General features: G+C 38.9%; 1 protein-coding gene across 5 annotated transcripts in view; it reads right to left on the bottom strand.

Moving 5' to 3' along the window:
- The window catches only part of Hasp (Hig-anchoring scaffold protein), a 236319-nt gene that overhangs the window by 21895 nt on the left and 187356 nt on the right, over nucleotides 1-27068 (bottom strand). For all 5 annotated transcript variants that reach the window (XM_019041350.2, XM_019041349.2, XM_072304051.1 and 2 more), the window contains 5 exons: nucleotides 20121-20325; nucleotides 11211-11328; nucleotides 10021-10183; nucleotides 5832-6032; nucleotides 578-793 (listed from right to left, as the gene is read on the bottom strand). In XM_019041350.2, the coding sequence (XP_018896895.2) occupies nucleotides 578-793; nucleotides 5832-6032; nucleotides 10021-10183; nucleotides 11211-11328; nucleotides 20121-20325 (903 nt within the window). The remainder of the gene's footprint in view (nucleotides 1-577; nucleotides 794-5831; nucleotides 6033-10020; nucleotides 10184-11210; nucleotides 11329-20120; nucleotides 20326-27068) is intronic.

Here is a 27068-nt window from a genome sequence, read left to right as displayed (position 1 = left end):
TAGTCATTGATGCTAAGCCAAATTGTTGAGGGATTAACTTTTCTTACCAATTTTCACATTGTGGTCTTTTCTTTTGCCTTAAAAAAGGGCCGTTTGTACCTTGATAAAAAAATCTTGATCATGTTTTTATTTTAATTTTTTGTTTTAAAAATCTAACGATGGGCGCAAGCCTGAATTGGTCATTGCTTAAGGAAGAGAGAGAGAGGACTACAGCGTAGAAATTAGGAAGAAAAATTTAATATCTCAACAAATCAGTTAGTGCAAATTAGTTAAACAAGACTTAACTTAAAATTTGCCTATATACCTTGTCAGGGACAGGATTCTTTTTTAGAAGCTATTTGAACATCAACCAAGTATTTTGATGCTCACTTCATACTATCAAGAATAAAAGGCTGAAACGAACTGGATGTTAAGAAAAAATATAAATTCAGATAATATTTTCTCATGCCTCTCTCTGAGGAAACTTAATTGTTCAACATTAAATCTGCCAAGAGACGCAGGAAATTTGAATAAAAGAAACATGTTACAAACTTTGCCCGTGACCCATTTTACCTGTAGAGGATGACTCAGGACTCACCAGGTGTGCACTCGGGAAGATCTGCCGGATTCCACGTCCCTCGTTCGCACATGAGTTTTGACGCACCTTGAAGGTTGAAACCTTGATGACAAGAAAATTCAACTTCCACATCGCTAGGAACATCTTCACTATCATTCAAGGTAATAGACGTCCAGTTGGTTGCATTATTTGATAATAAGAACTCGCCATGGGCGACGGAGGGCACCGGGCAAGGTACTGCAACAGGAAAAAATTGAAACATTAAACAGAATCACTGACAGAACAGAAATATAACAGAAACATGACATGACAGTTAGTGAACAGAATCATATAAAACAAACACAAAAACTTGAAACGTTTTGACAGGTGATCTTAGCCTTTTTCAACCAGAAGAAAACAAGGAAAAAATGCAGAGGTGTATTCTCTTCAGAAAATATGCTACCGAATACAAAACAAAACACTCGAGTTAGTAAGTAACGCAAGACTCTTGCCTTGCTGACAATTGGCAAGTCTCTTTAACTCATGGACTTTTTCAACTCTGAAACAGCAACTCAATAGGTAGCTAATGTGTTTTGCCTTAAGTTTTTTTCCTCGTTTTCTTGGACAGTTGAAAAAGGCGTGGACATTATCGACCTGTGCAACTTCCCTCTGATAAAAGTTTTGTTCCATGATAGCTGGAGCTGTATCATCTTACCAGATTTTAAAACTGAATAGTACCAACTGTTGACCAAGATGCAGTTACAAATAGCATTCCATTGATAAAATACATAAGGTGGTAAAAGTCAGTGGCATACAATCTAATCGAGCCATCAAATGGACAGTCAGAAACTTTTCCTTCAAACACCAGCGGCTCATAGGTATCAGATGGAATGATTATAAGCTAAGTTGGCTAATCAGAGCATCTCATCCAATCAAATGCTTGCAGGCTGCTGGTATTTGAAGAAACAGTGTGTAACTTTGTCCATTTGATGGCTCAATTTGATTGTGTGACACTAACTAAAGAGGCAGCTACCATTAGCAATCATGATGCAGAAGTGTGCATCAACCAATTAGCCAGAGAACATGAGCTCTGTCCAGGCAACGACACTGCTTAATGTCACAAACCAGACATGACACATGGACGGTGTAAGTCGGCAATCACATAACTCGGTTTGCGACGTCGCAGACTTCCTGTCATACGCTAGTTTTTCAATGGAAAACTACTCGACGGCAATTCTTTAAAACTTCCGTGATTTTTCTTCTCTGTGCGAAGAAAATTCTGCATCAACTTCAAGGAATGATGTCAATTTGTTCTCTTTTAAAAAAGTAACATGGAGGCGGAGATTTTCAGACACCGCAAACGAGTTACGTGATTGCCGACTTACACCGTCGACATGTCATGACCCTTAGAAAACCCATGAGGGTTTGAAATAGAGGTAGATTCCTTCGTCTGTCATCATCTTCTAAATTTTCTTGGACACTAAGTAATGAACCTTCTATTCTCATCAGTTGATGTACTTATGAAGGATGGTAGCAGGATGCATTTGCTTTGAAGAGTGAAGAGTGATCTCTCATGAAAACTCACTGAAAGCCTTTACTCATGGCAACACGCCTGTCATTCGGAAAACAAGTTTAATAATTACTCTCATCACAAAAAGGTTGCTACAGAGTCAAATTCTGGTGATTGAAGGAAGACGAAGTAATGATGATGATTTATCTTACGGATGAGTGAAGAAAAGCAGGGTTGATGCGGCAAACACAGACATGTTGAAAATTGTCATACAGAACTTCGAGGCGGTTACTAAGCAGGAATAATTGCACATAATTCACACAATATGCTTCGTATCGTAAGAAATATACAGAAAATCTAATTTCTGATAAAGTTATGCGCCTTTGCGGTGTGCGTTTGTTTATTAACTGGTTCAAATTTTGATTGGTCCAGAACGGTTCATTCCGTTTATTCCGAGTTTAGCCGAAAAGCGCGGGAATCTCTAATAATTCCGGATATCCTTTTCGTCAGCCAGGACATTTCCGTGAAGTGAGTTTCCCGCTCTATTAAACCGGAAACGGAAATAAGATATCAATGGAAAGACGCCAAAACCGGAAACAGGCAGGAAAACTCCAGCTCAAATAATTGGAATTGTAATCTTAGTAACGCGAATTTGAATTTATGCTCCCTTCGTTTTTCGTCACATTACACTATTGCAGGATAAGTAATGCAAGGTAACTAATATCATCACTCGATCTACCCGAAATTAACTGAATGCATGAAAGAAAATGAGGACAACAAGTTTGATTCGGCGTTATCTGATGTGAAATTGCGTCTGGTTTTCAGAAATGGCCTTAGTGAAGAGAACGCTCCTTACAATATATATTTAGTTATTTCCACTTTTTTTTTTATATTTCGGGCGTAACCGAGTCGGGAAAATCGCATAATTGGAGGTGTTTCCCTCATATATTTAGGTATACTGAACAAGAACGACAAATGTAAATGGTCTTGTTTTATTGATTCTACAATCATCTCGCGATTAGTGCGCGATTTGACTTTTACAGAATTTTGTTTTTCCACGAGTAGAAGGAGCATCAAAAAACGTTATAATTACTACTTCAGAAAATCAATCTCAGAAATTTTTGTTGTGCGGATCGTCCTCTAATTTTTAGCCGTAAGTTTGAAAAATGCACGAATAACATTAGTTTACGAGGGAAATTATATTTATTTCGTCTGTAAATCTCATTTCAAGAAAGAGGGTGCAAACTCTCGGTTCAGATCAAGGTTTTCAAGTCCTTTTGCTTTACTCAACACATTCTCTCGCAAAATGTTAAAAGTCGCCGTTCACAAGACCGCAACTCTCTTTTTGGAAATGAGACCCACAGACAAAATGAGTCCTTTTCCTCAAATGTAAAAAAAATGTTCTTATTTGTACATTTTTCAAAATTACAATGTAAAAATTCAGGCATTTTTCGGTTAAAGGGGATATAGGTAAGACTTACAATACTAGTATGAGATTAGCAACGTAGTTCTCTGGTTATTTGTAACTTATCCAACAGTTCCTCCACGAATTTTTCCCTGAATCTGCTCCGAGATTTTTCTCATTATTGTAAGGAAGTATGTTTACGGTGAATGAAATTTCATCTGCCGCAAACGCTTTAAAAAGTTTTTAAAGCGGTATTGGAATCCTTATACGCTCTTTCACCGAAAAAGTCCTCGATTGTGAAAGTTATCGGTCAACATCACCACACAGCAGGAGCAGGGCCTTTACGTTCGAATAAAGAGGAGCGCCTTCAACATACTGTGTAATCTCAATGCGATATTGTGATACCACTATCGTGCGTCACGACAGTCATTTTACATAGCCGGCTAATTGAAGGCGAATCTTTGGTTTCCATTGGACCAGGAGATAATGCACGAATTGAAGCATTCTGTTGCATGTTTCTTAACCAAAATTTCACGTAGAAGACGATTCGCGCAACAAAAATTTCTGATATAATTCTGAAGATGTTGCCGTTTTTTGACTCGTTAATCCAAACCTTCCGCCCATGGAAAACAAAAGTCTGTAAAAGTCTAATCGCGCATTAATCGCGATTAAATTCAAGTAGACCATGGTTTTCTTTTAAGCAGGAAATCCAAAATTCCTGAGACAAATGAAAACTGAAAACTTTAATATTTTAGTGAGGACTTGATTTCAGTAATTTTCGTAGCGTGAATCGTGTTCTGCGCGAAATTTTGGCATAAAAGATTGCTTAGACTCGTAAGTACCGTTCATTGGTAACCAAAGACTCGCCTTCAATTGACCGCCTATGCTAAATGACTGTCGTGACGCACGAATAGTGGTATCACAATTTCGCATTGAAATTACACAGTGTGTTGAAGGCGCTCTTCGTTAGCCCATCTTAGTGGCCCTGTACATTGATGATAACCGAAAACTTTCAACATTTTTACGTTTTAAATTGGGCCGTAATTTTGCAAAACGTGCGAAGGGCATTATTTTGCATTTACCTTGCACTTTATCTTGTTTGTATATAAAACCAAAACTTTATTTTGCATGTTCTCAAGAACAGCACATTTCAGAGATCATGCGTCATCGTCCTGAAGGTGTGAAAGTTGCTTTCGGAAATCAAGATAAGGATGGATCAGATAAGGATGGCAGATAAGGATGGTGAAAGTGCGAAAACTCGTATCTGCAATGTCGCAGGCTTCCCGTTTAATTTGACGTTTTCTTGGGAAAACTAGTCAACGGAATCTCTTGAGAACTTCTATGATTTTTCTTCTGTGTTAGTAGAATATTCTGTTCAGATCTCACGCTATAAAGTTGATTTAATGCCCTCCGTAAAAGTAAAGTAAGAACGGGCATTTTGAAAAACCGCAATGGAGATACGTGGTTTCGCACTTTTGACATGATATGCCTAGTGATGAACTAATGTTGAGGATGACTAAATTGTCGAGCAATTCGTTTTACAATCCTTGTCTAAATTGCAAAAAACCAACCTATCGAAAGTCTTACGTCGGACAAACTACATAATAAAACAAAATTAGCTCACACAAGTCGTCGTTCCCTCCACGAAAGAACGTAACTACATATCAGTGTTGCCAAATTTTCCCTCGCAAATTGAATTTCTACGAGGAGAATCTTGAGCATTTCTAACTGAAAATTTCACCGATCGATTTTTCTCCTGATCTCATGCAAAAATCAGACAAATAGTATACTAAATATGCACATGTACAGTAGGGTGTAGCGAAAAATACTTTTTTTCACGCATGACATTCGCTACCCCTGGAAAGTATGTGGTTGGTGCATAAAAGAGCCCACAAAAAATTTCAGCCGTCTACGATGATCCGAACCACTGCCACTTTTCGGTCAAAATTTCGGATTTTCGAAATAAATCGCTATAAACGCAACTTGCAACACATTTCTTGGGGGTTGTTCCGGGGGGCTTGGGGGGTAAATTTAAACATTTTCAGTTAGATTCGACACTATATTACAAGTAATTTCAGCATAAAAATGTCCTCACGCTGATTAAAATAAGGGAACTTATCTTAAAATGCCGTGGTAAAATCCTATTATTTTCAGCAAATCGGTGTTCTCGACCTCTTCGTTTATTTCATTTAAAGTAGTGGTGTTTCTGATTTTGATCAGTCTTCTACATGAAATTACCCGTAGAGTATACCACGGGGACTGTACAGTCTTGTAAACAATTAAATTGTTTGAGGCGATTTTGCAACCTTGGAATGGAGTTACATTCCCACGTCCGGGGAACGATGAAGTTAAAATGAATGTTCTGAGTTTGGTGGACTTACGGAGGGAGCACTCTGGTTTCTTGGGTCGCCATTTGCCGTGAGCACAGCGGAAGGTGTTGTTATTTTTGACGTTGAGTCCGTAGCCAGTGGCGCAAATCACGTGGTAGATGGATCCGTGTGAAAAAGTGTCGTTTTCGTTGTGCCCGGGTCGGATCAGCTCCGAGTGAAAATACGGCTCCGTCGAGATTGGTTCGCAAGGCCCTGCAATCATATCACAGTTGATTTTACGCATTCAAGAACCTTGTTTTACTTCACTTCTCAGGAGTTTTTTTCGCCGCCTTGAAAACTTAAAGCTACCTGCTATCTACATAAGGGCCAGTTTGTCTAAATCTATCAAATCTTTTGTAGACCTTGTAACTGTATTTACAAAAAAACACGATGTTTGGATGTCGGCTGGACCTTGATGTCTAAATTCATGACTATGCAAATCCTCTGATTTTTTCTTAACTTTCAGGAACTCATTCTCTGATGAGGACCCGAAATTTTCTCCCAATTTCCCGCGGTTTTTTGGGAAAAACTATATAATTCTCCGGATTTTCAGAATTATGTAAATATTGATTTTTTTTTCATCTTTCGGCCGATTCTTTGGCCCACGTTTAGACTTCTGAAAGCGTTTTAGATGTTCATATCATGTGGTCGATGAAAGCCTTTCTAACATTCCAATTTGTTGAAGATTCAAATATGTCATTCAAGCGGTAAAAGAAATTAAGATTCCCGGTTTCTGGAACAGGTTTCCCTGATTATCCCCTAAAAATTTTCATTCCCTAATAATGGGCCTGTTGCAAGGTGCGGGGATTTGCAAATTGATGGCTGATTCTTATGGCAAATTTTACGAAAAGAACGATGGCGCTACTAAAAAACCTTGAAATGACCTCTCAAACTCAAAAAAAGCTGTTTTTGGAACCGACCCATTCAAAACGGTTGTTTTTCAACCGCCACACTTGTGATTGGTGGAGCCATATGTATTCTGTGCTTGTGACGTGAAATGATATGACAGACCTGGTTTCTTCATCACTTACAATGTATTTTCCCGTAAGGAAATGGCAGCCGCTTTTCAAATGCAAATATCGAGTCAATCGATAATTTTTTGATCAAAATGGAAAGCAGGAATGGATTCCTCGTACGTTTAAATGGTTAAAACCTTCATTAGATAAATAAGAACCGACGGGATAAACCCTATTTTGAAGGAAGACTGTAGTCAATGGGCGATTGTTTACATCTGCTTAGTGATAACAGACATGGACATTAGCTCAATATTTGGCCATTTTCATGAGTTTTTACTTTTTCGTCACTATTTGAAGGTAAGTTTATTTTGTAAATCAATTGTTTAGTGCCTTAGGATCATGTTAAAAGCTGTAAAGGTATACTTTGTTACTTATTAATTCAGATCACACTCCGGCAGTCCAACGCTCAAACCTGGATGTAGCGAGTCAGTTGTTACTGCTTACTATTTCACCCTTTAATGCTTCACTGAAGACACCAAAATGATAGTATCAATCATTGATGATTAAAAAAACTTACCTTTGACAATACTGATGAGATGAGGAGACCGGTATGTTTAAGCTGGAGGCAAGGAAAGTAGACGTAGGATCCTTCTTCGGTTACCAGACTTTATCGATAAATTTTTCTGTATAGTGTTACATTTAAAACACACAGGATTTTAAAATAACATAAGTTAATAAAACGTGGGAACGTTCTGAATGATATTGAGATGTTTGTTGAAGAGTTAAGAATGATTTACACGCATTAAGAGAACATCCATGGTTTGAGCGCTGGACTGCCGGAGTGTGATCTGAATTAATAAGTAACAAAGTATACCTTTACAGCTTTTAACATGATCCTAAGGCACTAAACAATTGATTTACAAAATAAACTTACCTTCAAATAGTGACGAAAAAGTAAAAACTCATGAAAATGGCCAAATATTGAGCTAATGTCCATGTCTGTTATCACTAAGCAGATGTAAACAATCGCCCATTGACTACAGTCTTCCTTCAAAATAGGGTTTATCCCGTCGGTTCTTATTTATCTAATGAAGGTTTTAACCATTTAAACGTACGAGGAATCCATTCCTGCTTTCCATTTTGATCAAAAAATTATCGATTGACTCGATATTTGCATTTGAAAAGCGGCTGCCATTTCCTTACGGGAAAATACATTGTAAGTGATGAAGAAACCAGGTCTGTCATATCATTTCACGTCACAAGTATGGCGGACCCGAAACGACCGTTTTGAAAATCCAAATTCTGAGGCGTTTTTAAGTTGATTTTTTGGGGGTTTCCGGTGATCAAAAAACTCCAGGAAAATTCCTGTGACATCAGGAGCCTTAGCTCTTTCGATTTAAGCAATAAAAAAAAATCGGTGCAACAGGCCCATTCCCGAGTTTTCTCGGGTTTTTTGGTCCCAGACACCGTGCCCAACTCTGTCAAATCTTTGGTTGATCTCCTAATTGCATTCGCCAAAACATGATGTTTGGATTAGCTAGACTCAAGGGCGTATTCACAGCAGTCTTTAATCAGCCTCTTTCCACAGATAGACCCCATATTGTTCAAATTTTATTAAAACGGGTTTTAGGACGCTTTTAGCATAGCTTCATAAAGAGCAAGCGTAAGATGTGAGCAAAGATGTGCGTCACTGTAGTGCACAGCAGCGACCAAGAAACAGCGAAAACCTGGAAATTCAAAACGCCTTCAGTTTCGTGCTTAGGCAACCCGGGCATCCCTGGAACACGAATAGTTGCATCCAAGCCTCATGCTGAAATTCGTTATGTTCGTCGCATGCTGTAATAAGGACAGCATTCATAATCATTCCTTAAAAAGCCTCTTTCCGTAGGAAGGCCTCATACTGTTCATATTGTGATTAAGTGAGGTTCAAGAACACCTTTGACGTAACATTATAAAAAGCACTAATTTTTACGAAATTTGAGTTAAAATTAGTTCAACAATGGAAATGATGATTTGCCACTGCAAAAAATATGAAGTCAAGCTTCAAGATAAGTAGAGACCTACTTCAAAGTCTGCAAGACCTCCGATGTATATCTGCCTCTGTATTTTGTCTTTTTTGCAATGGCAAATTATTGTGATCCCTGGCAAGGATTGACTCCTGGAGTTAAAGTGGTGACTTCTACTGAAGTTCCGCAAAAATTGTGCTTTTGAAGATGCTACGTTAAAGGCGTCCTTAAACCGTGTCCTTACATTCGTGCTTAATGATCGACAATGAATACGGCCCGAACCCTTTTTGTAATGGTAAACCCAAGTAGCATGGGGTTCTATTTTCTGTCTAGCACTAATTTAGAAATTGTCTATTTTTTAGACGGAAAAAGAAAATAGAAAGAAAATACATGTATCAAATGGACGTATTTCTATCAAACAGACCTATGTGGAGGTGAGAAATATGGGGTGTGCTCGTTAGTTCTCTGGCCGTAAGAGTGAATGAGAATAATAAAGCGCCAGTGACGTCAGTGGCAATGATCAATCCGACTCGCGAGGAGGAGATCGTCGTCGGGGCGCTTTAACTCATGAGCCCTGTCCACAAGGCTCTCTTGCCATGCCCGCGGCTCATGAATCCCGCATTCGGTTGACACATAGGTCTCTTTGATAGAATGTAATATCCCGCTTTTCCAATTCTTCAAAAGGAATCACGCGCACTTTTACATTGCTTCTTATGCAGCTCTCTAGAGCACACCCCATATTTCTCACCTCCACATAGGTCTCTTTGGTAGAAATACGTCCAAATAGATGTAAGACAATTATTAAAAATTATTTAGTCAATTATTTTGTCTATGTTTCGGACACTAAATACAAGGAAAACAGACAATTTTGTTGTCTACATCCTGTATTTTTTCTATGTGTTCTCTGAATTGTTAAATTTCTAAGAAATAGATAAAGAAAATATTCAATTTTTCTCTATGTTCCATCAGGTTTTTGAATAGTTTTTCTTAAGGAAATAGTCCTATCAATCTTCTAGACGGAAAATGGATCCATTTTGTAGACAGGAAATAGACCTATTTTCTTTGGTAAATAGTGACACTCGTACTTTAAACATTCTGTCTGCTTTCCATAATGCTAGCTACTTTTTCTTTATTTTCTAATTTCTTTTTTCATTAATTTTTTTTTCCATAAAATATTTCATTTTACTACTTGGGAATTGATCCCAACCATAAACAAGTTTGTCATTGTCGTTCTCTCACCTTTTCCTCGGTTTTTGTGCTTCCTGCCTTCTTTTTTGTCAGAGTCTCCACCGTAGAGGCTATCGTCATCGTCCCCTCCTTCATTCATGTTTCCTCTCCGCCCTCCTCCTTGTTGCTTGTCCTTCTTGTCGCTTGATCCTGACACCGTTTTACGCATACTCACCTGCAGGACAAATCACAAAATTTAGGCCGGAAAAATGATAAATAAGGAGCAGAAAGAGAGATGAACAAATCAAGAATGATTTTCACCTGTGCAAAATCATTATGAGCACATGGACCGTTTGGCGCAAGTTCCTTTATATTTTTCATCTCTTGGAAGGATTGGTAACTTACCCTGAAAAAGAAGTTGAGAGACACGTTTCTCGATCTGTGCCGCATCAGATTCCTTTACACACATTATTCAGTATACATTATTCAGAAAGTAAGGGTATCGATAAGGGTCGTTTTTGGGCCCACTGTGAATTTTCCAAACTTTACAATTTGTTTGCGCACTGAGGGTCTATAGTTCACGAGATAAATCTTGATTTGGTCTTTTAGGTCTCTTTTTGGGTCTAATACTGGCCTAAAAATGGGTCTAGCGACTGATTTTCGTAGAAAATGCGAATTAATTTATTTTCCAATGCCAAAAAATCGATATTTTCCTCCAAAATTGGCTTTCAGACCCATGTAAGGGCCGGTATCAGATCCAAAAAGAGACCAAAATTGATCAACTCATGGTGCACTTTGTAAAATATGGACATTCAATCAACAAAAAAACTTAGAGTTGAAAAAATTCAGCTTGGTTGGGCCCAAGAACGGCCCTTTTTGAGACCCATCCTTTTCAATGATATTCCTTCATCCAGTACAGAGTATTCTCTGAAAATTTCTATTGCTACGTTCCATCAATGTGTTCCATCAGAAGAAGTTAAACAACGGTGGACATTTTGAAACGTCATAATCAAGACACAGTTTTGAACAGTTTGTTACTTTCACAATGCACAAACATGGTTTTTTAAAATTCTAAGAACAAAGTTTATTTATTTATTTTTAAGGAAGAAGATATTGTCAAATTTTGTTATTTCAGAAAACATCGAAACTTTTCAGTCTTATACTATACTTTAAGTTCCATCATCATCATCTTTTTCAATCACTGAGTGTTGGGCAGAAAAACATTTCAATTTTCTTTCACCTGCTGGCAGGACGATGCTCACCTGTGAGTTTTGGCCGGACAGAGCTCTGCGAACCCGCTGCAATTGCCTGAGAACTTTTGTGCGAATACTCCTGATGGCACGGCCCGTGTTTATGCGTGGGTGTTGACCCAATACACATCTACGGAAACAGAAGACAAAATAATCTAGACTCAACCCACACGCCATCACAGCGACAATTCAGCCAATACAAGTTTGAAGTGCGAATAGTTGCGCGCTTGATTTCTGCATTCAACGATGCAAGCTTAATTCCTACATTCATAAACGCTGCTAATGTGAGGTAAGTAAAAGGCTAAAACTCTCCTTCATTTCCGCGTGATACCACATCACTTACCTGCTACGGATCTCGGATATTAGGGTGCCTGATTTCCGCATTCAAACATAATTCCTACATTCATAAACGTCAGTAATTTGAGTAATTTAAGACAAGTGAAAAGCTAAGATATTCCTTCGTCTCCGCGTGATACCACATCACATACCTACTGTGGAGTTCGAATAGTAGCGTGCTTGATTTCCGCATTCAACGATGCATAAGCATAGGCATAATGGAGAATTTGCGTGCAAATTTTTTATTGCTTCATCAAAAAGTACTTAAAAAGACAACAATAAAAACACACTAAAATACAAAAAACAAATGGGTATACAAGGCTAGAGGAGACATAAAACAACCAGGACATTTCGGGCCAATTATATGCCCATTCTCAACTGGAACAGAAGCTAAAAAATGTTTTTTAGCTTCATTTAGCACAATTTTTAGCTTCTGTTCCAGTTGAGAATAGGCATGTAATTGGCCCGAAACGTCCTGGTTGTTTTATGTCTCCTCTAGCCTTGTATACCCATTTGTTTTTTGTATTTTAGTGTGTTTTTATTGTACTTAAATGTCGCTATTTCGTCTATATTCTATGTCGACATTTCCAAATGTCGCTTGGACCATTCTTGGTTCCTTTTTGCAAAATGTAATACAAATATAGGTATGCGCACGTTTCCCTGAAAATGCATGTTTTATGCACTGAAAAAAAAATCTCGGTGTATTTACCAAGAAAAGGGTAAAATTACCAAGAATTCAGGGTTCTATTTGATCCCAGTTTTTTCTTGGTAAAATTACCATTTATGGAATTGGTAATTTTACTGAGAAATATCGGTAAAATTATTGAACTTTCTCGGTAATTTTACTGGACCTTGGTACGCCAATATTTTTTTATCGACTGTGGTAGTATTACCGTGATAAAATGGCAAAGTTACCGGGAATTGATTACCAGGAATAAAAGTGGTATTCTTACCTGGAAAAAACAGTAAAAATACAGGTTTTTAGGTAAGCTTACCAGTCTGTCTTTGTAAAATTTTAACCAATTATTGTAAATTATTTGTAAATTTTACCAATAATTGGTAAAAAAGTGAGATGGTAAAGGTACCAACGGACCTTCGTAAAAACGCCGAGAATTTTTTTTCAGTGTGGAAGGAGATTTCGCCACGGCTGTCAGGTAATATGGCATTTTCCTCAGTACGAGGAATTTCCTGTTTGACTTGTTGAAAACATCGCGGGGCTCGGCAAGAAAAAAGAGCGGGAAGAAGGAGAAAGAGGCGCCACTGGATTAGCACGGAGCTCGGTGGTGTCTCCGGCCGGAGGGATACAATAAAACATGGTAACGCAGTAACGCAGTAACGATGTCGTAACACGATCGACGACAGATTAAGGGGTGCTTCCGCAGTCTCGCGAAACGATACGCCCATGCGTTTCCCGGAGCTCTTCCGCAGTCTATCGAGAGCAATGCATGCTTTGTGCCAGGTTGCCGTTATTCACTTGCAAATGGACCACCGGACAAGGTACGAAGTTAAGCATTCCTTTACCTGTTCCTTAAGGTGATTCGATGGACGCCATATTTTGTGTCAGAACGGCATGCGATATATCGCATCAATTGGTTCCATTTTTTCAGCTACTCGTCATTTTTCTCCAATTTCGAGATCGTAATTCTGTTGTCAGGAGAATAAAGCACTCACTTACCAATATTACCAAAGAAATTCAACGTAATAAAGGCGTGGTTTTTTCAGAGAGAAAATATCGCATTCGAGTGCAGTTCCGATATCAGTATCGAATGCGATGTTTTCTCTGAAAAAACCACGTCTTTAGTACGTTGAATTTCTTTGTTAATATTGGTAAGTGAGTGCTTTAGTCTCCTGACGACAGAATTGCGATCTCAAAATTGAAGAAAAATGACGAGTAGCTGAAAAATGGAACCAATTGACGCGATATATATCGCATGCCGTTCTGACACAAAATATGGCGTCCATCGAATCACCTTAAGCATTCTGATACATGTTCCCTAACCATAATTTAACGTAGAACACGATTTGCACAATGAAAATTACTGAAATCAACTCCTAACTAAGATATGTTGCTCATATAAGGAACAGCAAACGTGCCGTTAGTTTACGTATGCAGGTAGGTGCTTTTATTGATAAAGCAGAAATGGACGTATATCTGACAGACGGAACTATTTTGCAGTATGACGTGACCCCTGTTAATGTGTATATATTCTTATGGATCTCAGAGCTCATGTCTTAATGCACATAGCTCGCCATTTGGCAGAAATGCGTCCAAATAGTGAATGTTCTCGGCCGCAAACTGCATTGAACTTTGCTTCTGTAAACTAGAGTCTCTCAGCTCGTTGCCAGTCGTACGTAGAGAACTCTTACAAAATCAGAAATTTCAATCCTATTCGGTACGGATTAAAATCTCTGCCTCGTAGGTAACTCAAGGACAGCCAATCAGTTGAATTCGGAAAAGGAATTGTTCGACCTCTCTGGTAAAAATTGGCGATAAAAAGAGATTGGCTGCTTTTCAAAATACCATAGGAAATCTTATAGCCGGCTAAAGAAGGCTACAGAAAATCATATAGCTGGCTGTAAAATGCGGAAAAAATCATACGGCCGGGCTATACGAAGCGATAACAAATTATGCAGCCGGGCTATAGTTCCTATCGCCTGGCTTTACACTTTATCGCCTGGCTGTTGCTTTTTCGCCATCGATTATAAAAGGCTATAAGAAATTGTGGAGAAATTCGTGTGCTTTGGAAATCATTAAGTTTGACACGGAACCACCTTAATATTTACAAAACACACGATATATTTTCCTTTAATACATATTTTTTTTCATCAATTAAGACGAGAATAATCCATACAGGATGTGCAAACATTTCAAAATCACGAGTTGAATAACGCTGACTCCGCTAGATTAAATATTAGAGCCTAACACAAAGCGGAGCGGTGACGCACTGGCGCCTACAAACCTAACAGGGATACTTCACGCGTTGCGCAATGCGTGAAGTATCCCTGTTAGGTTTGTAGGCGCCAATGCGCGTCTCGCGCTGGCTGCCCGCCTGCCGCACCGCAGCGTGCCACGGCGCTTGAAGCAACTATTTCACACCAGAGGTATTGCACAGTATCATACGAAACTGAAGGCGCTCTAATAATGGCAGGCATCCATCAAAAGTACGGAGCTTTCCTCGCAAAATAAATCAAGATACTACGGCCCAAAAAGAGAGCATAGTGGTCCAAAAACTCACTAAGTCCTAGCATCCGTAATTAGTGACGTTCGGCATACACTTTATCGCCTGGCTGTGAGTTGCTTGATCGCCATCGGCTATAAAAGGCTGTAAGAAATTGTGTAGCCGGCTATAGAAGCTATTGGAAATCTTACAGCCGGCCGTAGGTCTATGGTATTTTGGGACACAGATTCTACTGCCAATTTTTACCAGGGCTTCACTATCGTGCTGAGTGTCTACACTAAAAATTGCAAGGTCTTTAACACGTCAATTTTTTGTCAAGTTGATTTTTGTCACATCAGGTTGATTTTTGCTCTGTACTTGCTAATCGGGACGTGCAAAAACCGCCAATGTCCGTTTCTCCAGTCTTAAGTTATTTGAGTTGATAATACTTTTCGGAGTTGGTTGCAACCACGAAAGTGGAGTTAAAGCTCGTCTTCGCGTTTTCTAAATCCCAATACGAGTCCTTTCATCACTTTTATGGTTGCATCAACTCTTTAAAAGTACACTGGAAAAAAGTTGCTTGGATCTAGAGTCGAGACTCTTAAAAACATCGACAAGAAAAAATACTCTTGATTCAAATCGAGAACCAAGTCTCTTAGTTTAAGCGGATTTCCTTTTGATTCAAGCAAAAAGCCGATTGATTCAAAAGTATTTCCTCTTGTCATTGTTTTCAAGAGTCTCGACTCTAGATCCAAGCGACTTTTTTTCCAATGTATTATGAACTCGAAAAAACTGAAGACTGGAAAAATGGACGTTAGCTGTCTTCGCATGTCCCGACTCAATTGTGGACCAAAGCGTGAATACAACCGAAATTCGAATCATCGCATTATCAAAGCTATCAGAGCGAAGCAACTATTGCTACATTATTGCCTACACTAAAAATTGAAGGCACACTGGAAAAAAAAGACATTGGATCTAGAGTCCAGACTCTTGAAAACATTGACAAGAAAAAATACTCTCGATTCAATCGGATTTTTGCTTGGATCAAAACGCAATCCGCTTAAATTAAGATGCTTGGTTCTTGATTTAAGCTAGATTCTGATCGAATCAAGAGTACTTTTTCTTGTCGATGTTTTTAAGAGTCTGGACTCTAGATCCAATGTGTTTTTTTTCCAGTGCATTTTATGTCGTGAAGATTTTCCTCCGCAAAATCTTCAGTACACAAGTAAATGGTCGCGAGATTAAATTTGACAACCGCATGATTGTCAGGGAAATGCAACACATCGCACTATCACGAGACCACGGGACCTCAAGGATGCAGTGCGGGCTGTTGCCACGCCTGACATAAATCAAGGATTCAGGATCCTCGCGGTGCGCCAAAAAAGGGAGATTCATGAGTCGGGTGGTGACAGTGCGGTTGGGGGGGGGGGTGCCTGGGAACAAAGTTCCACGCATCATTTATGGCGTCTGATAGGAAATAAGTGTCATTTTTTGCCACCCCGGGCGTGCAGCACTCGCTCGAATTACTCCTGCCTTGTTTCCATGGTGACGCCGTGCAGGGCGCCCACCTATCTCATGCTTGCTTGCCTGTTGCACTTTCCGCGAGTTTCCGGGCCAGGTTGCCAGATGCAGAGAAATAATTACGTTTCCAAGTTCAGCTTTCAATGAGATCGCATTCAGCAAAAAGAAACAAGCGCAATTGCAGTGTTTTCAGAATCGTACAAAATGCTAAAAATTCTTTTAAAAAATTATTTAAAAAAAATATAGTTAGTTAGATAGTTAATTTATTTAAAGACATTCAGCATCTTGGGCTATTAATGTCTTTACAAAGAATGTGAAAGATGGGTGCAAATACAAAAATTCAGATTTTCAAATTAAGGGAGGCAAAAAGTTTCAGTATTTTGGTTGTGACATTGGGCTCATCGCAGGTTAGTGGGTTCGTATTCCTTTTGACTGAAAGTGAGTAAATCTGTGATGAGCGGTCATCTCTGATGACAGAGCAGTGGTCCATAAATATAAAATTTAAATACTTGATATATGTGCAGTATTAACATTTAAACACTTATTCCTCTTTAGTATTAACAATTTTTTGGTGGGAAGCAAAAATTATTTGCTATTTTAAGAATTTGTTTCAAATAATTATTGTGTTTTTACGGATGAGCCAGAAATTGTAGTTCCTAATGAGCCTGTTGCAAATTTCAGCTACAGCAAGAGGAAAAGTGGTTCAATATTGAAAACGGCTCCAAAATCACGACGAGCGCGTCGGGAAAGTCTGAAATATACTCTTACACTCACAATCTGCGTCCGGCTCAGAGGCCGAAAGTTCCGGGTGCTGGTGCCGTGTAGCTTCGAGTGCTCCGGGTGCTACGCCCGGAACGCGGACGCTGTGTCTGTATAGCCCGTAAATACGGCTTCCAGGGCCGGAGTTTTTTTTCGGTGCAAGAAATAACTCTTCTTTTATCTCTACCTGAAGTTTGCAACAGACTCATTGCAAAATAAAATCCGTTTGGCTGAATTTAGAGTATAGGGAGAGTATGGACACCTCGAAATACGTAGCTCTCAAGGCCCAAAAGGGTAGGTACCTATCAAACGAAAATGGACAAGAAAATTCATAAGTAAGCATTCTTTTGCAAAAATGAGTAAGTTTATGCAAAAACCAAGTCAAATACGTGCTTTACCAACGACAGCTCCCAACAATGAACCACTAGACAAGGTACGAATTTCAGCATTCTGATACATGTTTCTCAACCAAAATTTCACGTAGAACACGATACGCACAACGAAAATTACCAAAATCAACTCCTGACGAAGATATTTAATGATTCTTGATGCGTGAATTCAAACCACCCGCTCATGAAAACTCGATGCTCTACGTGATTCACATCGCGCGCTAAATGTTTATCATGACAGTCTCTGCGATGTAAAAATCTTCAACTTCAATCTTGACACTTTGGCTCAGCTATAGCAAATTACCAATAATTTGAACAACACATGGTGGAAAATGAACATTGCTCGATTGAGAAGCTTGCTGAAACCGTTGTAGTGCGCGATTTGACTCACGGAGAGCTTTGAGTTTCTTGTGAGCGGGCAGTTCAAATTCCTCGTAATCAGTGCGAAATAAAAACGTTAATATCTTCGTTAGAAGTTGATTTCGGTAATTTTCGTAGTTTGAATCGTGTTCTACGTGAAATTCTGGTTAAGAAACATGTATCAGATTGCTTAAATTCGTACCTTGTCTAGTGGTCCATTGTGATTATAAATCACTCTGGATAATTTGAATACATAGATTGCCTACCCTTTTGGGGTCTAAAAGCTTTATCACCTAACCTCAAAATTTTCGACATGTCAATACTCTCCCTGTATAGGTACTCTAGCTGAAAATCTTATTCGCGACCGACCAATCTCGTTTTTTTTTAAAGAAGCGGCAACATTGATCACACGCGATCGCGAAAACTCTTCCTCAGAGTAAAAAAAAACGTCTCTTTGTCTGAGCCTGGGCCTCCTTCGGGAGGAGACCTGCGGGTCGATTGTTCAGTCGTTATCGAATACGATCCCGATCGATAGATCCCTATCTCAGCAACGCTTTCTATCGATCAAGGTCGTTCGATATCGATATATCGAGCGGCTGGGGTCCGGTTCGGGCGCGGAGCGCGGCGGAGGATACGTTTTTCCCCGGTTCATTTGCTCCGGAGTCGGAGACACGGACGAGAGAGCGGCCAACTTATCTCACTCGAGCGAGTGCCTCTACATTTCCCGACAATCGATTTCGGCTCCGTCGTAAAACGCATTTCGGCAAGCGAACCCGCCAAACAAAAAGCGCAACTAGACGCGCGAGACACGGCGGCCAAGTCCTCCCGATCTCTTTTCCGCATTCTACCTCGGCTCGGCTCGGGCCAACTAGCGTTTTACCACGACGCACGTTGGACCGAGTTAACAGGAGAAGTCGGACAAAATGCGGAAACTTTAGACGCTTATAACTCCGTTTATACAACACTTCGAGGTTCTGAAAGTGGTTTCATTGGTTTTCTCGTAAAATTTCCATCTGAAAGCACCCCTTGAAATTGAAAATGTGACGAGATAAACATCAGAATTTGTAATTTTAGTCAAAAATTTCATGTCCGACCTCTCTAATTGACTCGATCCATTGTGCGGCGCACAGCGGATCGAGTCAACAGGTGAGGTCGGACATGAAATTTTTGACTAAAACTGCAAATTTTGATGTTTATCTCGTCACATTTTCAATTTTACGGGGTGCTTGTAGAGGAAAATTCCGCGAGAAAACCTCGAGTTGGAGCATGTATCTCAGTTTACAATGAATTAGTTCGAAAAAGCAGAGATAATGAAAAGCGGGAAAGGCCTTCCAGAGGGTGGTCAGCCAATGGCCGCGATAAGAGGTTGCTAAAGGCGCTTACATACTACTCTTCGAATGGATGTGCGGGTTGCGTCTTCACGCATTTGAAGGCGTTTTCACCAAGGTGGCTGTGTCCAGTCGTTCCTCAAACAGCTCCTCCCTTAACGAGGCCCCGTTTGGTTAACGCAGTTGATCTTTGCAACTTGTTTTACAACCTACATTTTTGTCTCAAGTCATGCTGCTTCGTGTTTAACGACAAAAAAATGATAATATTAAAGAAATGTGTGATTTCGTCACCCTCCTGACATAAAGACGTAACTTCACTGGGCAATGAACCCTGTCGTCCATATAAATCAATGCTTTCTAGGGCCTATCTTCAAGTGTAGTTACGCCCTTACGTCAGCCAAGCGACGATTTCACTCATATCGACGGTGTAAGTCAGCAATCAAACAACTCGGTTTGCGATGTCGCAGACTTCCTGTCATACTTTATTTTTTAGACGAAAAACTACTCAATAGCAATTCTTTAAAACTGCCGTGATTTTTCCTCTCGGTGCGAAGAAAATTCTGCAAAAATTTCAAGGAATGATGTCAATTTGTTCTCCTTCAAAAAATAACATAGAGGCGGAGATTTTCAGACACCGCAAACGAGATACGTGATTGCCGACCTACACTGTCGATATGTTATGATTGTACCTATACTGCCACGCTAAGTAAAAGCGCCGTATGAACCTCCAGGCGTTGCCAAATTTCCTTTGATGAAACAAGAATTCCCTGGTAAACTTATGAATATTTTTATTTCAATTTTCACAGAGAATTTTGTTCGTATATTGTTCGAAAGTTCCAGAAAATATCAAGGAAAAATATTCATAACTTTGCATAAAAGGAATGATGCTAATTTGTTATCCTTCCAAAAATAACATAGAGGCGGAGATTTTCAGACACAGCAAAAGAGATTTGTGATTGCGGACTTACGCCGTCGATATGACCTTCAAAATATATAATTCAAAAATTCAAAACTCAAAAAACGAACTTGACATTCTACGTATATGATTAAAGTGACATTGAAGGAACTTACTTGGGTAGTTGTTTGGGGCTCCAGTAGCCTCCGATGCAAGTGGCTCCCGGCGGTCCCGAGCTGAGATAATAGCCTCGATCGCAATCGTACATGATCTGCTTGTTGTTGACGACGCGTCTGACGTAAGATCGGTAGTCGTAGACGCCCATGTTCCCAACTAGCATCACCTTCCCGTTCTCCACGTTGCCCGGGAAGGAGCAGTATACTGAGAACAGAACAACCCCGCTTGTGATTAGTGCTTTATCTCGGCTGTAAATTCAAACGAGAAAGGGACAGCTGCCCTGGTCACAGAATCTTGTTTTGATTCCAGATGTTTGTAGATTGGATAAAAATAATCCGGTTTTCTGTCCGATTAGCGCCACCAATTGGACGGAGGGTTGAACGGAGAGTAATTGAATCAATTTTCTTTGCATTCAGCTTCCCGTCCAGCCTTCCGTCCGATTGTGTTGGATGAAGGGTTTGGTGGTGTGAATTGTGCTTTAGACGTCATGTCAAACTATCCACTTATCAGAGGACCTCTATCGCTTCTTTGCCCGTTGTAACTGTTTTAAAGCATGTCTACCTAAATTTTACTGCAGCGTATACCTAAATATAAGACCCCCCCTTTGTAAATCTCCCATGGGAAGAAATAAAGTATCCTATCTATCTATCTATCTATCTATCTATCTATCTATCTATCTATCTATCTATCTATCTATCTATCTATCTATCTATCTATCTATCTATCTATCTATCTATCTATCTATCTATCTATCTATCTATCTATCTAACTATCCATTTTGCTTAAGAGGGGCAAAATCTAAAATGCACCGTTAAGAAATAAATAACGTATAAAATAAATAAGTTCACAAACATTATTCCAGGTCAAGGGGCAATAGACACATTTTCAACGGATTATTTTCAAGGAAATAAAATCCATACCATCATTCCTTTGTGTAATTTTAAAGACAGAAAATAAGTGAGCAACGAATGTTGAAATTCCCTTGACATATTTTTTGAAGATTGTTTCATGAAAACAAAATCATTGAACACTTTGCTAATGTAAACACAATATAGCAATGTGTACGATGAACGCGCGGCTATAAAAGTATTTGCACCGAAAATGTATCTTTAAAATACCTATGTACAAAACAAGTTTGACAATTGAGAGCGTGTTTTATGATACAGAGGACCGTCTTCATTTTTATTTAAACAAACAAGAAAACACTCATTACTTTCAACATAACACTCAAAAGTCTCAATTGAAATGTGCAAAACTAGGTCATAGAAGGAGACATTTAGAAACACCTACATGCCTTGACTTTCAATACAGTGACTAGTGCGGATATACGTGTAAGTTTTTGTGATTGTGTTCATTAGACCAATTCTTATTGTGTTTGTGAAGTGATAACTTCGCTATTTCACACAATTCTTTGTTAGAAGTTTTTCAATGCAAGTATCTCAGTTTACAATAAATTAGTTCAAAAAAGCAGAGATAGAGGAAAGGCCTTCCAGAAGGCGGCTCAGCCAACGGTCGCGGTAGGAGGTTAATAAGGCGCTTAGATACGACTACTCGAACTCTATGGATATGCGGGTTGCGTCCTCGCGTATTTGAAGGCGTTTTCACAGCTCGTGGCGAGAGCAACGCTTTGAAGCGGGGCGCTTCGTTCTGAAATATCGTTTAGATCGTTGATCTGAAACGATTGTCTGAAATAACGTCGGTGAAAACATGTTATCAGCAAATAAAAGAAGTCGGCACCTTTGATGATCTTCCGGACATAAACCTTCGAAGTTAATTTAAATGCTTGATACTTAATTAATTCATAGAATTGGTGACGTGTAAATTAATTTTTTTAGCTTTGAACCTGACTGAAGGGAGAGGAGGCGTCAAAAAACTTACAAGAAAGACGAATTCCGTGGAGTATTTATCGGCTTGAGAAATCACTTAAAATTCTAGATGACTTACAAATCATTACTTCGTATTAAAAGATATTACCCACTTTTCATCTTACACGAATGTTTTAAGCTCAATGATATACCGACCATTGATTAAAAAAGTTTAAATACTTCCGTTTTAGGCCTGATATTAAGTCTCAGTGGGGAAATTTTGAGTTTCAAGGAACACTAAAATTTCAGTACATGTATTAATTTACCGTTGAAAAATTATGCCGTGTCATAAATGGTTCATATTTGTTACAATTACCGTTCTCTCCTTCGGAGTTTTTTCAAAACTTCACAATTATGACCGTGATGAAGATGGCAAAATGCATTTTGCATTGGAGGTGTGTAAGAAAATTTTGAGCACGTCAAAGCACCCTCACATGCACGTTGTAAATTTAAACGCAAAACAACCAGTGGGACGATTTTTGAGGGTTTTACACACCAATGCAGTGTCTACTACATTAACTGACTATCCTGGCAATTTAAATGAATCCATCGGAAAGCACGGGTCGAAAAATATATTCTTCTTTGTACAGAACTTCAGTGACATTTTTGGAGTGATTTTTGACTCAGTCTCGCAAGAAAAGAAAAGCGAGGTTGGGATCATCCCAAGGTCGGATCTTCAAAATAGTTACGATATCAACCATCTTCAAGAGAAATGTACTTTACGAAAATACTGCATCGAGTACGATCTGGGTCCTATAAATATTGGACCGAACGGGAACGAAACTTGCGACGTTCATTTGTACGTAACCTCAAAAGAACTAGTGACCGGATCAACGATCACGGATCAGGTTTTTAACTACACCCGGAGACTTTTTGTGAACGACATTTGGAACCATAAAAACTATATAACATTTTTTATTTCAAACCCTGATAACCATGGATTAAGTGACGGCGCTATGTCCATAAGGAGTGGAGCAAGGAAAGACAGCAGCCCCATCGGTATGGACCAAAAGTTCGAACGAACACTGCTGTTCTCATTTCGATTTTTTTGGCGCTTTTTCAAAGGTCAAAGAGTATTGATCTGCACAGAAAATACGTGCTTCAGGTATGATCCATTTGCTGCAAAGATACATCAGTATTTTTCTTCAAAAGATGAAACATTTTTCGATTTCACCTATGAAATTTTACAAACGTACAATGTCCGATGTCTCTTCCACCCCGGGACAGACACGATGACTGAACAAGTGTTTTGGTGGTTCACCTGGTGGGACGTATTGATGTCCGCGATTTATGACGTGATGCATTTCCAAAATTTAACTTTCACGTATGAAACCCTCCCAGAGGAACCGAGCGATTTCAAAGAATTCGAGTTAGCTTTAAAAGTCGGCGTCGACTTATACGTTTCGCCTGTGAGTTCGATGTACGACACAGAAAACAACGCTGTGTTGGACAACACAGTCGCCATCGACACTTGCACCGTCTGCATAGGGACCCCCAGGCCTGGTTACAAACCTCAACTGTTCGTGCCTTTTCACGCTTTCTCACCCCCAGTATGGGCCGTACTGATCGTGACGATAGCCTTCTTCCTCATCGTGCAATACGTATTTCAATACTCGCAATACACCATTTTTAAAGGCCTTTATTCCGAGACGGAACTCCTGATTTTCGAGGAAACCCCCATCGCTCTGACAATTTTTTCGTACTTCATGTGCGGTTGCCCTGTTAGAGCTCTCTTGGGGCGACTATTTACCGGTAAAATAATTTTCTGCGTTCTATCTTTCGCGGTCCTGATAATCGGCTCGGTTTTCCAAAACGGTATGTTCACTTTGTTGAGCCGCTACGTCAGATACGCAGATATCGACACGTTAGACGAACTCAGAGATTCCGACATACTCATACAATCGCGAGAAGTGGCGACGAATTCTACGTTATTCGACCAACATCCCGAGTTTGCAGATCTAAAGGAAAAACTCGTTACTAACTACGCGTATTACAAAGATGTCCTGGACGAGATTGTTGAGTATGAAAATACGACTTACTATGGAGCCTTTTTAGCGTTGGTGCGAGACTTGGATCAATCGATGATGGACGCAGATCGGATTGCAGAGGTTAGCTCGATTCTTGAAAAAGCCACATCAGCAAAGGCCTCGGACGCCTTTGTTTTCAGCTTACCTAGTTTCCTCATCTCTCGCAAGAACTTCATGTACAGGAGCCATATGAGTCTCAGGGCTGTGGAATTTCATCATGTTCAAGAGTGTTTTTTTACGTACCCGGTGATATTCCGCGTTTTGAAGAATTTCTTCTTTTTCGATGCTCTCAATGATAGACTGCTTCGGATCTTTGAAACGGGCCGGGTTGACATGTTGGAAAACGAAGTTGGTGAATATACTGAAAAATATTTGACGGGCGAACAAATGGAGGATTTGCCGAGAGTATTCACCATGAGGGACTTTGAGCTGGCGTTCATGGGGCTGGGTGTTGGGTTATTTATCTCTTTCTTCATATTTTTAGGGGAAGTTTTCAATAATTTGTCTAATTAAGAATTTTAGAATATACTGAGGAATATGTATAGGACATATTTTAGTGAACTTAAAATGTATCTTTAATGCCTGGTTTTATTGTATATTTTTGACTCTAATGAAATTTTTTTTATCTTTAAGATATCTTAGATTTTCCCTTATCTTAGATTTTCCCACAAAATAGTGTAAACCCAGCACTATTTTACCACCTTGTTTTATCATTAAAGATGTACATTATAGATAATTGGACTGCGTTTTGCATTTTAAAACTAGAATATCCAGCCTAGTTTAAAAACGACGTATGCATATATTATTATATATATTGTATGTTAGTTTCCCTAGAGACGTATGCGTTTTTAGGAATGATCTAGAAACTGTAGTTCCTAATTGCAAGACTAAGATTAATTGAAAGACTAAAATCTCTGAAGAAATGTTAACGACTTTACGACTGGAAAATGAACTGGTTATAGGATGGGTTTGGACGTTTATGAGGTCAAACATATTTAGCAATTTATTATTATCCTTTTACAGAAATGAATTCTTTAGATACAGTTGAAGCTAAAATGAATTTTCTTTGAAAAATGTAAAGTTCTTCGTAAGTTTTTTAAGAGTACTTTCGAGTTTCCCTAAGAAAGTTATTATTATTATTTTGATGAGATAATATACTCTGGATGAAATTTTAACTTCGAGTTAACTTCCTTCATCGTCGTTCCTCTGACGCCAGGGCGCATCTTCATATTCGCATAAGCCCCATAGAGCATGGATTTATATGTAAAACAGGGTTCACGTGGAAATTGAGATGCGACTCACGTCAAAGAAGCGACGTTATGATCGATAATTCTCCTCTCAAAGGTTTTTCTGCGATTTTCAGGGCCAATGGGTTTATTAATAAAATAAAAAATACAGCCATCTGAATATATTTTCTAAGGATAAACGCACAAAAAAATCACGTTCGGCACATCAAAAGAGTCTGCAATCCACTCCTTAGCGCGCAAGCTGCGTAATTTGTAACACGCTTTTTCAAATTTAGTGATTTATCGATTGCTTAAATACCTAACCTAGATATCAGGATTTCATGAGTAAAAACTTATTTGAGTTACTCAAATGCTTTGCAAAGAAATTCTCCTGTACTCGGCTCAGAGATAACGAGGTTTGAGATACCCTCAGCAGAAATTTTATCGACATCGATCGCCGCATGGGAGTTGTATCGCTGATTTTTTAATGCCTCTGTGGTAAAGTTAACATAAATTAGAGATAAATAATGCAGGTAGGGTCATTTTAACCACTGAAAGAGTTTAAAAAAACAAAATTAGAACAAATTTATTGACAGTGATGGACTTTAAGGGCGCAAGTGAATATTTATGAAGATAAAATTCTGTTGAACGGGTTGTTATTTTCATTATTTACCCTATTTTTGCCAAGGACAACCGAATAACCCTCTTTATATCATATTCAGATAATCATTGGGAAGACAGCCTTGATTTCTACCAAAAGGAACTACCCAGTACAAAAAAAGAAAAAACTACCTAAAGATTTCATGGTGAAAAATAGGCACTTACGGAAAAAAAAATCCTGTTATCATATTAGGTATTATTTCCATTTAGTTTTCAGGAAAAACCCTCTAGTTCTCTCCATATTGTCGGAGGCCAATGATGTACACTTAGAAATATATTCCATTTATGTTTTAATACTGCTGTCTTTTACCGAACTATTTACGGAAACAAGGTTGCTGCATCTCATCTAGGTCTGGTTACAGTGATACCTATTAACCTTAATTGTTACATTCTTTCGTCCTACATGCGTCAATATTAAATTTTTAGAGTAAAAAATCAGCGATAGTTAGAGTGGCTGGAAAGAACTAGTAACGCGGATTCCATAAAATTTATGCCCATTCAAAAATAATTTTCAGTGCCATGTGGAAGTATTATGTATGTATGCTTGCTTTTAGTTTATGCCAAGAGTTTTCTGGGAGACTTCAGTTTGCTGACAGTGAAGGAAACAAAACTTTAACCCTCGCTCTAAAGTTATGTATCAAATTTGCAGGCGTCTCAAATCAGGCCTTGCTACACGTTGTCAATTTTGACACCGAATTGTCGATGGGACCATTCATACAGGGTTTGCATGAAAGCTCAATTTCAACTATTTTAATCGATCATCACAGAAAATTAAGAGCGTCCATCAGTACTCAAAGAACAAAAAATATAGTATTTTTCTTAAGAGGCTTTGGTGAAATATTCGGAGTAATTTTTAACTCGATCCTGAACAAAAACAAAAATTTTGAGAGAATTTCAAAAGCGTGTGAATCTAAAGTTAAAGATGATAATTGTTCCTCGTTGCACGCAAACCGAAGATTACCCGAGTATTTGATCGACAATCACCATGATTCCTTCATAATTAAATCAAATATGCATGACTTTTATGATTACAATCTCCGTATGGCGTTAAAAGATCTAGAAAATGGCGCGGTGCTCACAGAACATATTTTTAACCTCACCCGTGGACTTTGCCTCAGCGAAATTTGGAACCATAATAACTACATCGCATTCGTACTTACAAACCCGCG

The sequence above is a fragment of the Bemisia tabaci genome, chromosome 9 (genome assembly GCF_918797505.1).
Source record: "Bemisia tabaci chromosome 9, PGI_BMITA_v3".
NCBI classification, from domain to species: Eukaryota; Metazoa; Arthropoda; class Insecta; order Hemiptera; family Aleyrodidae; genus Bemisia; species Bemisia tabaci.
This window is presented reverse-complemented; position numbering and strand designations above follow the sequence as displayed.